This window comes from Aquarana catesbeiana, linkage group LG05 (genome assembly GCF_042186555.1).
Source record: "Aquarana catesbeiana isolate 2022-GZ linkage group LG05, ASM4218655v1, whole genome shotgun sequence".
Taxonomy (NCBI): domain Eukaryota; kingdom Metazoa; phylum Chordata; class Amphibia; order Anura; family Ranidae; genus Aquarana; species Aquarana catesbeiana.
Genome location: NC_133328.1, coordinates 6,078,172 through 6,090,355, shown reverse-complemented (window position 1 = coordinate 6,090,355; position 12,184 = coordinate 6,078,172). Strand labels below are relative to the sequence as shown.

Here is a 12,184-nt window from a genome sequence, read left to right as displayed (position 1 = left end):
TTGGAGAAGATTGTAGCAAGCCATCTATACTTAGGTGTGGATACACCATTGCCTGTTTGACCCATTTAGTATAAACTAAATATATATCCTTATATCTCATTTGGTGGCAGAAGTTTTTCACAGCGGTGATCTTTTTCTCTTATCCTTTGGGTGATAGATCTTCATTACTTGGAACCACAAAGTTTATGGACTTACTTATATGAACTATATAGAAGTTTTCTTATTGTGTTGTTTACCTTTTCACATTTCTTTCTATCTAATTTTTTGGATTCACTATTATTAATGATTATGTATTTTCATGTTTAGCGCTGCAATTTTTCATATATTTATTCTATTTTATTCTCTTTGGAAACTGGAAAACTATTTGAATTTGAAAACCGATTTGAAAACTTTTTTGAATCGATCTGAATTGAAAAATTCTAATTGATTTGAAAACGAGCAAACGAAACGAATTCCGTAAATGAATGAAACAAATGAAACAAATTTAATTAAACAAATTTATGTAAATAATGAATCTTAACTAAACACATTTTTTTTTCGTCTGCACATGTCTATTCAGCATCTCACCCACAATATTAACCCTTAACCAATAGACAATCAGTCCGAAGTGGTAGAATTATCATTTAACCAGGTAAAATACACAGAGGATTAGCTGTCCCGGATTTTAAAAGCTATTATAATGCTGTTTTATTGACATAAATTATTGACTGGACATTTAATCTTCAAGAAAAAAGTTGGGTTTACATTAAGTAAAACACTGGTAAATTGATTTGGGTACCACAACATTATCGTAATTTGTCTTAAGACACAAGCACATTCACAATGTATGTATTTAAGTTATGGGACTTATTGCACAGGAAATGGGATTATAATTCACCACTTATACCACTTACAGGAACAATTTTTTTTATGAGGGCACAGCACCAGGAGATAACGCCGGCACAACGTTGATCAAGGTATTTGAGGCATGAGGTTGAGGCATGAGGCTTGAGGCATGAGGTTGAGGCATGAAGTTGAGGCATGAGGCTTGAGGCATGAGGTTGAGGCATGAGGCATGAAGTTGAGGCATGAGACTTGAGGCATGAGGTTGAGGCTTGAGGCATGAGGTTGAGGCATGAGGCATGAAGTTGAGGCTTGAGGCATGAGGAATGAGGTTGAGGCATGAGGCTTGAGGCATGAGGCATGAAGTTGAGGCTTGAGGCATGAGGCATGCAGATGGACACAGTGAGGCTGCAAATGGGTATTGTTGACCCTGTTTTCCACTTACAGTAGCTGCAGCATTCTCACCCTCGGCTTATACTCGAGTCAATGAATTTTCCCATTTTTTGTGGTAAAAGTAGGGGCCTCGGCTTATATTCGGGTCGACTTATACTCAAGTATATACGGTAACTACTTCATCCCTTAATGACCAGGTCATTTTTTGCGATATGGCACTGCGTCACTTTAACTGACAATTGCGCGGTTGTGAAATAAATTGACGTCCTTTTTTATCCACAAATAGAGCTTTCTTTAGGTGGTATTTGATCACCTCTGCGTTTTTTTACATTTTTGCGCTATTAACAAAAAAAAAAGACCGAAATTTTGAAAAAAAACAACAATATTTTTTACTTTCTGCTACTGTATAATACATATAAAAATCATAAATCCAATAACAAAATATAAATCTTATATCATATATCAAACATCATTGATATATAATTTATCAAATTTCCTCATCAATTTAGGCCAATATATATTGTGCTACATATTTTTGGTTAAAAAAATCCCAATACGTGTATATTGATTGGTTTGTGCAAAAGTTATCCCATCTACAAGCTATGGGTTATTTTTATGGCATTTCTCTTTCTTTATTTTTTTTTACTGGTAATGGCATCGATCAGTAATTTTTAGCGGGACTGGGACATTGCGGCAGACAAATTGGACACTAAGTGACACTTTTTTGGGAACCAGTGACATTATTACAGTGATAAGTGCTAAAAATATGCACTGTTACTGTACTAATGACACTGGCAGGGAAGGGGTTAACATCAGTGACGATCAAAGGGTTAACTGTGTGCCTAGCTGGTGCTTGCTAACTGTGCGGGGGTGGGGGTCTTCTCTGACTGGATGAAAACAGAGATCGGTATTCCAAGACCTCTCATCTTCTCCCCTGTCAAAATGGCGATCTGCCTTGTTTACATTTACACAAATGTGAGGGGTCTACTTACTTTTGTGGACGCTGTTTTTTATTATGTATATGTCATTATGTACACTTTATATTTTCTCACATATTGAATTAATGTTCATAATTCATTTGTTAAGCCCTGCACATTTTCACCTTTTTTTTACCCATTTCTATACACTGCTGTCCTGGCTGCTATAGTGCGTTTTAGACAGCGCAGTATATATCTTTGTATAAGTTCACATTGAAATAAATAGGCAGTGCGGCCGAACCGCCGGCAAAGCGGCGCTGTGCGGCTGGTTTGAACCCTTTTTTGCTAGCGGTGGTTAAAAGTGCCCCGCTAGTGGCCGAATACCTCCACAAATACAATGGTAAAGCGCCGCTAAAAATAGCGGCGCTTTACCGCCGACGCCGCTCGCGCCCCAGTGTGAAAGCAGCCTTATATCGTTGGTTGCTCTGCCCCCAACCCCACCCCTCAACCAATTTTATTACTGCCCTGTCCAGTTTTCTTTCAAAGAAAACACCTTTGTAGCTGCAGTTGTCACCTCACTACCTCTGATTCATCAGTCTATAAATGGTCAGCAAACTGATAGGGTCCTTCCTGAGTTCTTTATTTTCTGCAAACCTGTCTAAACACTTCCCCCCGGGAGCCCCCCCAGTGTTGAAAACACTCAAGGATACCAGCACTGTCCCATTCTACAGAGCCTGACTGGATTATAACTCAGAAGGTTCAACACATGAAGCTATAATGATAATTAGGTGTCACAACAAAAATTTCAGAAATTACAATAATGGGTGTTAAAAATACTGGTCACATAAAGCTGCACGATTAATCGCTAAAAAGACACGATCTTGATTCAACCCCCCTCACGATCTTAACCCGGCATTTCCATGATTCGGTGCAGAGCCGTTCTCTGCTCACAGCTGACAGCTGTCAAAAAAAAAAAAAGGCTACCAACTTTATCACATTGCTCAGTGGGAGATAAAGAGAAACATTGTATCATTTGGTTCTTTTAGATGAGGGATCTCCAAACTACGGCTCTCCAGCTGTTGCGGAACTACATGTCCCATGAGGCATTGTAAAACTCTGACATTCACAGACATGATTAGGCATGATGGGAATTGTAGTTCCTGAACAACTGGAGGGCCGTAGTTTGGAGAACCCTGTAATTTCGATCAAAGGGATGAGTTTGGTCTGTAAATGAGGTCAGCTTAACCACTTAGAGACTAAACCTTTTTCTGAAACTTTTTTGAAACAAAAAGGGAACGGTGCCAACTGTAAACTAATACAATGGGTATGTGCCTGTGCTGCTCCTAAAATTAGTGAGTAACTAATAAAATATGAACAAAAACCAAAAGGGCGCTAACTGGTCAAGCAAGTGAAAATACATATTTGCCAAGATGAATGAATGAATAAATCAATGAACAATAAGTAATCAAAATTACTGTGAACATGAATTCTATATCTATATATATATCCTTGATGCAGTTAGACATTCCAACATCCCGGCAGTATTTGGATCTATATTTCTAGGAGATATAGAAGGCTTATACTTCTTAATTGGACAGCATCCCCTGAAGAAGCCCGATACATGGGCGAAACATGTTGGGAAGTTCATCCTATAGTGCTGTACCGTTAGAACTGTGCTAACTTGTATTTGCCAACTGTTATGCTTTAATATATTTTTTTTATTTTGCCTTTCAAAATAAAAAATCTTTTATCATTATATTTGATATTGTTGCAAATTACTCTGCACCTAAAAAATCCCAATCCTCTTATATATAGTCCATTATCATCCCCTCCAAGAGTTTACATACTATTGATGTTAGGCTACTGGTCTGTAATTCCCAGGGATGTATTTTGGGCCCTTTTTAAATATTGGTGCTACATTGGCTTTTCTTCAATTAGCTGGTACCATTCCAGTCAGTAGACTGTAAAAATTAGGAACAACGGTCTGGCAATTACTTGACTGAGTTCCCTAAGTACCCTCGGATGCAAGCCATCTGGTCCCGGTGATTTATTAATGTTAAGTTTCTCAAGTCTAATTTTAATTCCGTCCTCTGTTAACCATGGAGGTGCTTCCTGTGTTGTGTCATGAGGATAAACACTGCAGTTTTGGTTACTGAAGCCCCCCGATTCCCTCGTGAAGACTGAGGAGAAGAATAAATTCAATACCTTCGCCATCTCCCCATCCTTTGTAACCAGATGTCCTTCCCATTCTTTATGGGGCCAATATGGTCTGTCCTCCCTTTTTTTACTGTTTACATACTTAAAGAATTTCTTGGGATATTTTTTGCTCTCCTCCGCTATGTGTCTTTCATGTTCTATCTTAGCTGTCCTTATTGCACCCTTACATTTTATGTTGCATTCTTTATAAAGTCTGAATGCTGATGATGATCCCTCAACCTTGTATTTTTTGAAGGCCTTCTCCTTTGCTTTTATATGCATTTTTACATTGGAGTTAAGCCATCCAGGACTTTTGCTTTTAAATTCCTTTTTTACATTGGAGTTAAGCCATCCAGGACTTTTGTTCGCTCTTTTAAATTTATTACCCAATGGTATGCATAGGCTAATGCCCTTATTTAATATGCTCTTAAAGCAAACCCATCTCTCCTCCGTATTCTTTGTTCCTAAGATTTTATCCCAATTTGTGCCTTCTAGCAAGGTTTGTAGTTTAGGGAAGTTGGCTCTTTTGAAATTCAGTGTCTTTGTGTTCACTTTATGTTTCCTATTTGTGTGATTTATACTGAAACTACTACTGGATACTGAAACTAATTGACCTGTGATCGCTGTTACCTAAATTGCCCCGTATTTCCACATCCGTGATCAGGTCTGTATTGTTGGTAATCAGTAGATCCAGTAATGCTTTATTTCTAGTTGGTGCGTCTACCATCTGACCCATAAAATTGTCCTGCAAGACATTAAGGAACTGGCGAGCCTTAGATGAATGCATGGTTCCCTCAGCCCAGTCTATGTCTGGATAATTAAAATCCCCCATTATGATAACACTTCCCATCCTTGCTGCTAATCCAAATTGTGATAGGAGATCTGTCTCCACTTCCTCCCTCAGGTTAGGGGGCCTATAGCATACTCCCAGTATTATTTTCCCCTTAGCTTCATCCCTTTGGAGCTCTACCCATAAGGATTCCACCTCCTCCCTAGCTCCCTTAGTGATGTCATCTCTCACATTCACTTGCAACTAGGACTTGCTACTATACTTATCTTGGGTTTTTGTGCTTTGGTCAACCTACTACTAATGCCCCCAATAACACCCTCTGGCATATGTTCTGCCCTGACTATCTCTACCTCTGGACCCCCCCCCATCACATAGAAGTCGGCCTAGTCCTCCAGGAACCCAAACCCCTCCTTACTACACCAGCTCTTCAGCCACTTGTTTACTTCCCTAATCTCCCTCATCCTTTCTGGTGTGACTCGATATACTGGTAGTATTCCTGAGAATACTACCTCGGAGGTCCTTTTCCTCAATTTAGCTCCTAAGTCCCTAAAATCGTTCTTTAGGACACTCCATCTGCCTCTGACTTTGTCATTTGTGCTAACGTGCACCATGACAGCTGGGTCTTCCCCAGCCCCTCCCAGTAATCTGTTCACCAGATCCGTGATGTGCCGAACCCGAGCGCCCGGTAGACAACATACTGTTCGACGCTTCAGGTCTTTGTTACAGATTGCCCTCTCTGTCCTTCTAAGAACTGAGTCCCCTACCACCAGAATCTGTCTTTCCTTTCCGTTCGCTCCCTCCCCACTCTCACTGGAGGAGTTCTTCCCCTGGCAGCTAGGAGAGTCCCTCAGCTCCAGCAGTGCTGGTCCCTGACCCGGAACCCGCGGTTGGACTCACGGAGCTCGCGACAGGCGCGCACCCTGCCAACGGCGCGCACGTGATGGCATGGCAGCAAATTCAAAGGGACGTACAGGTACGCCCATTTGCCTGTCTGTGCCATTCTAATGATGTACATCGGCGTGCGCCGGTCGTTATGTGGTTAAGAAGCTCAAAGCTGTGTGCATTAAAGGGCTAAGCTGTGTGCGTCCAAGGAGCCAGAAGCTGTGTGCATTGAGGGGCTTGAAGCTGTGTGCGTTTAAGGAGCCCAAAGCTGTGTGCCTCCAAGACTGTGGGCCTGGAAGAGCTGGTGGTTTGAGGGACCAGTACCTATAGCAGCAGTGAGATGATTTTTTTATGATCATGGACCAACCAATTTAATTTAAGTACCACATCCCTGGATTTTATAGATATGGAAAGAGGATTGGGATTTTTTAGGTGCAGAGTAATTTGCAACAATATCAAATATAATGATAAAAGATTTTTTATTTTGAAAGGCAAAATAAAAAATATATATTAAAACATAACAGTTGGCAAATACAAGTTAGCACAGTTCTAACGGTACAGCACTATAGGATGAACTTCCCAACATGTTTCGCCCATGTATCAGGCTTCTTCAGGGGATGCTGTCCGATTAAGAAGTATAAGCCTTCTATATCTCCTAGAAATATAGATCCAAATACTGCCGGGATATTGGAATGTCTAACTGCATCAAGGATACTGTATATATATATATAGATATAGAATTCATGTTCACAGTAATTTTTATTACCTATTATTTATTGATTTATTTATTCATTCATCTTGGCAATTATGTATTTTCACTTGCTTGACCATTTAGCGCCCTTTTGATCTTTTTTCACATTTTTCTGAAACTTGTTGCTTACAAGTTAAAATCAATATTTTTTGCTAGAAAATTACCTAGAACCCCCAAACATTATATATATAATGACTGTGGCGGTCATTGCAATATTTTATGTCCCACTGAATTTGCGCAGCGGTCTTTCAAACGCAATTTTCTTTGAAAAAAATACACTTCAATTAATTACATTAAAAAAGTAAACAGTCTGTTCCCAGGTGTGGATGGTCTCTGCTGCTGCTGTCTGGGCTTTATAGTTCATCTCCCTGAATATCTGGACTTTTATTATTTATCTGATGTCTAGAATTTGATTAAATTTTTTGCGCTGCACTTCTTTTTATCTTTGATTTACCTTCAGGTGTTGTGATTACCTTATAAGTGTTCAGCTGGCAAACAATTGTTCTTATCAATTTATTGTGTATTTGTGCTGATTGCTCTTTCTGTTAAACAGTAAAGTTAGCCCAATTTTTTGGTATAATGTAAAAGATGATGTTACGCCGAGAATCGTAATCTTTATTCTAAGCAAAAATATTGTGATTCTCGTTTTATCCCGAATCGGCAGTAGAAGTGCTGTTTGAGATAACATAATATGATACCAGAGCTAAAGTGTGGCACAATAGATTTTCTGAGTTTTACACTTGGCAAGATTCAAATCGCTGTCATTAGATTTACAAAAATTGGTACATTTCATGTGAATCTATGTTGGATGTCATTACTAAAGTTTTGGTATAAAAATGTTTTTTATTTTTTTTATGTTACAAGCCGAGACTATGTTCCTCCGCCTCTTGAAAAATCTGGTTATGGTGATAAAGAAAAGGCTTTGGTGGAGTCTGATCCCTCTGCAGAGGTAGGTTTAACTATATCGATTTTATTGTCAAAAGTATTGGGACGCCTGCCTTTACAAGCACATGAACTTTAATGGCATCCCAGTCTTAGTCCATAGGGTTCTATATTAAGTTGGCCCACCCTTTGCAGCTATAACATCTTCAACTCTATTGGGAAGGCTGTCCACAAGGTTTAGGAGGGCGTCTATGGGAATGTTTGACCATTCTTCCGGAAGCGCATTTGTGAGGTCAGGCACTGATGTTGGATGAGAAGGCCTGGCTCGCAGTCTCCACTCTAATTCATTCCAAAGGTGTTCTATCGGGTTGAGGTTTAGGACTCTGTGCAGGCAAGTCAAGTTCCTCCACCCCAAACTCACTCATCAGGCCCTTCAAGTCTGGTATGGATATTAAGGGGAACCCCATGCCAAAATTTTTTTTTAAAATTAAATTAAATTTAACAAGGGGACCCCCAAATCCCACCCCCCCCTGTGTGAAATGCTAAGGGGGTATTTACTACCATTTCACAAAAAAAGTGGCAAAAATGTTAAAAATTACAAGAGACGGTTTTTGACAATTCCTTTATTTAAATGCTTCTTCTTTTTTCTATCTTCTTTCTTCTATCTTCTTTCTTCTATCTTGCTTTGGTTTCTTCCTCCATCTTCTTCTTCCTCCGATACTCTGCTTCTTGCTCCGGTGTACTCGTCCGGCATCTTCTTCTCTTCTTCGTGCTCGGGCCGCTCCGTATCCATGATGGGAGGCTCCCGCTGTGTGACGCTTCTCGTCTTCTGACGGTTCTTAAATAATGGAGGGCGGGGCCACCCAGTGACCCCGCCCCCTCTGACGCACGGGGACTTCCCTGAGGTATTCCCCATGACGTCAGAGGGGGCTGCCAGGGAAGAAAGAAGATAGAAGAAAGAAGATAGAAGGTAGAAGAAAGAAGAAGCATTTAAATAAAGGAATTGTCAAAAACTCTCTCTTGTCATTTTTAACATTTTTGACACTTTTTTTGTGAAATAGTAGGGGTACAAATACCTCCTTTCCATTTCACACAGGGGGGGGCCGGGATCTGTGGGTCCACTTGTTAAAGGGGCTTCCAGATTCCGATAAGCCCCCTGCCCGCAGACCCCCACAACCACCGGGCAAGGGTTGTGGGGATGAGGCCCTTGTCCTCATCAACATGGGGACAAGGTGTTTTGGGGGGGACCCCCCAAAGCACCCTCCCAATGTTGAGGGCATGTGGCCTGGTACAGTTCAGGAGGGAGGGGGGGCGCTCTCTCGTCCCCCCCTCTTTTCCTGTGGCCTGCCAGGTTGCAGTGCTCGGATAAGGGTCTGGTATGGATTTTTGGGGGGACCCCATGCCATTTATTTTTTAATTTTGGGCACAGGTTCCCCTTAAAATCCATACCAGACCTGAAGGGTCTGGTATGGATTTTGAGGGGGACCCCCACACTTTTTTTTTTTTTTTTTGGCGCGGGGTTCCCCTTAATATCCATACCAGACCTGAAGGGCCTGGTATGGAATTTAGGGGGAACCCCACGCCATTTTTTTTTTAAATTTTGGTTCGGGGTTCCCCTGTGGGGAATTCCCATGCCGTTTTTATCAATGAACTTTTATGTGTATTGTCGGACCGACAATTCATATAGCCGCGAGTAGTTTTAAATGACTTTTTTTCCTTTGAAATGTCATTTTGCTGTCAGACTGTTCTAAACACGGGAAACATGCGCCCCTTTACAGGCATACTATAGACACCCCCAGGTATGAAATTTAAAGGAATATTACACTTTTATTGTTTCACTTTAAGCATTATTAAAATCACTGCTCCCGAAAAAAACGGCCTTTTTTAAAACTTTTTTTTGCATCGATCCATGTCCCCTGGGGCAGGACCCGGATCCCAAACACTTTTTTATGACAATAATTTTCATATAAGCCTTTAAAATTAGCACTTTTAATTACCATATTTATCGGCGTATAACATGCGCCGGCGTATAACACGCACCCCAAGTTTAGGAGAGAATTTTAAGGAAAAAAACTTTTAGGAGGGAAGTTTAAGGAAAAGAAACTTACATTAAAATGCCCATCAATGCAGCCTCATCAGTGTTCATCTGCAGCCTTGTTAGTGTCATTGCAGCCTTTTCAGTGTCAGTGCAGCCTTGTCAGTGCAGCCTTTGCCCCTGTGCAGCCTTGTCAGTGCAACCTTGTCAGTGCAGCCTTGTCAGTGCAGCCTTGTCAGTGCAGCCTTTGCCCCTGTGCAGCCTTGTCAGTGCAGCCTTGTCAGTGCAGCCTTGTCAGTGCAGTCTTGTCAGTGCAGCCTTGTCAGTGCAGTCTTGTCAGTGCAGCTTTGTCCCCAGTACAGTCTTGTCAGTGCAGCCTTGTCCCCAGTGCAGCCTTGTCAGTGCAGTCTTGTCAGTGCAGCCTTGTCCCCAGTGCAGTCTTGTCAGTGCAGCCTTGTCCCCAGTGCAGCCTTGTCAGTGCAGCCTTGTCAGCGCAGCCTTGTCCCCAGTGCAGCCTTGTCCCCAGTGTCCATGTATACCGCCTGCCGCCGCCGCCATACACATGTTAGTAGTTTTAAATATGGCGCCGCGGAGTTCGGAGGGACTCGGCGCTGGCGGAACTGAACGAACGCCGCCGAGATACACATACCCGAGTGTATTCGGCTCTTTCCGGCGCCGCTCACAGTCCCGCCCAGTCCCGCCCTATGATGGACATAACACAGGTCCAATGGCGGGACTGGGCGTGACTGTGAGCGGTGCCGGAAAGAGCCGAATACACTCGGGTATGTGTATCTCGGCTCTGTGATTTCGGCGGCGCTCGTTCAGCACCGCTGAGTCCCTCCAAACTCCGCGGCGCCATATTTAAAACTACTCGCTATGTAAATGTTGGCGGCGATCGCCGACATTCACGTAGCGATAGTGGGGATCGGCGTATAACACGCACCCACGACTTTCCCCTGATTTTAAGGGGAAAAAAGTGCGTGTTATACGCCGATAAATACGGTATTCATGTTCGAGTCCCATAGACTTTAAAGGTGTTCGCGTGTTTGAACAAATTTTTTGCCTGTTCGCATGTTCTGGTGCAAACCGAACTGGGGGGGTGTTCGGCTCATCCCTGGTGATGAAATAAAGTTCTCAGATCTCCCATTAGTCAAAGCGGAGTGACTGGTAAAGGCTGCAGTGTAGGAGTAGGTCCCTTGTATAGTGTCTGGAGCTACTGGAAATAGAGAGGCTTCCCAAGTCGAGAAGTTCCCCTTCTGACGATGAACTGTAGATCTGTCCTGGTTAGTGATCCTCCTTCTGGAAAGTCGTTGCAGGATTCTGAGGTTTAGATGAACCTGCTGGAAGGGACGGTGCAGCTTTACCTACTACAGTCACTGGGGGAAGCTGGCCTTAACTGTCTGATATGTGTTGGGCACAGGCTACCCCACAATCTGATATTAAAATATTCTTTAGGTCTACCAACAACTTTGCAGTGCAAGGGCCTGTCTGATTAGCTAGGCATTGATTAAATAGTGTAGTTAGGTCTTTATGTAGGTAAACCTAAAGTGTATTGTACAGTGAGATTGCAACATCTATAGTGAGTTTAACATATTGCATGTATAATTGCCACTTGTAGATCTCTATCTATCTAGCTATCATCAGCTGTAAGAGTCGCTGGATATTGCTTGTCCTCTTGTGCTGCCCTGACCTTGAAATCTTCCCAGCCCTTCTGACACTCTAGGTTCAAACATAATATACACCTTTAAATTAACCACAGACACAATGTAAACTGAATTCAGCAGGTTTTACTTGAGTGGCCTTGTGCTGAAAAGTATTGAACTGTTTGTTAGATACAAGCACTTTGACTTGGGGATATGGGTCTACACCCCTTATCTTCGCTATTACATTGACATGTTAATACTGCTTGTTATATGTGTTATATAAGCAGTGGGTGCAATAAGATGTCAGTTAGCCAAACCCTGGGACAGCACCCAAGACTGGTTGAATTAGACACACGGCAGTCAGGTATGTACAGAATGACAAAACAGATGGTAATGAATAATAACACTTGAATCTGCAGGGAAATAGTAGAAACTGACTGAATAATTGAATGGACCAGAAAGCTCAATTGTAAAAGGGGGGCTGTGACTAGAGGAAGGCTGGCCTGCAGGAAACAGTACTCCTATAGAGGGGTTAAGCAGTGTTTGGGCCAGCTCACACCCTGCAGATGATAGGGTAAGGGTAGTCCAAGTGTCAGGCCTGAACATAGTCTTCACTGGCACGTTGGAGCTCAAAGATGTAGAGAAAGGAAAAACCTCAGGGAAAGGAGAGAAGGTTCAAGCAGTCAGTAAGCAAGTAGTGGGTATGACAGCAGTGGCAAAGTCCTCTGCAATCTGGGTTATAATGTCTGCATGTAGTGTCCATGTGTTGTATGTCACTGACAAGAAGGGGATTTGGGCATAAGCCCTCTCACCAGATCCTGAAGGCACACACACGATCTCTACCCCTCCAAGGATGGCTCCTAACAGGCTGGG

General features: G+C 42.2%; 1 protein-coding gene across 5 annotated transcripts in view; it reads left to right on the top strand.

Annotated features, from left to right (window-relative positions):
- The window catches only part of LOC141144048 (NACHT, LRR and PYD domains-containing protein 3-like), a 213,343-nt gene that overhangs the window by 160,203 nt on the left and 40,956 nt on the right, over window positions 1-12,184 (top strand). For all 5 annotated transcript variants that reach the window (XM_073629398.1, XM_073629394.1, XM_073629395.1 and 2 more), the window contains one exon: window positions 7,616-7,700. In XM_073629398.1, the coding sequence (XP_073485499.1) occupies window positions 7,616-7,700 (85 nt within the window). The remainder of the gene's footprint in view (window positions 1-7,615; window positions 7,701-12,184) is intronic.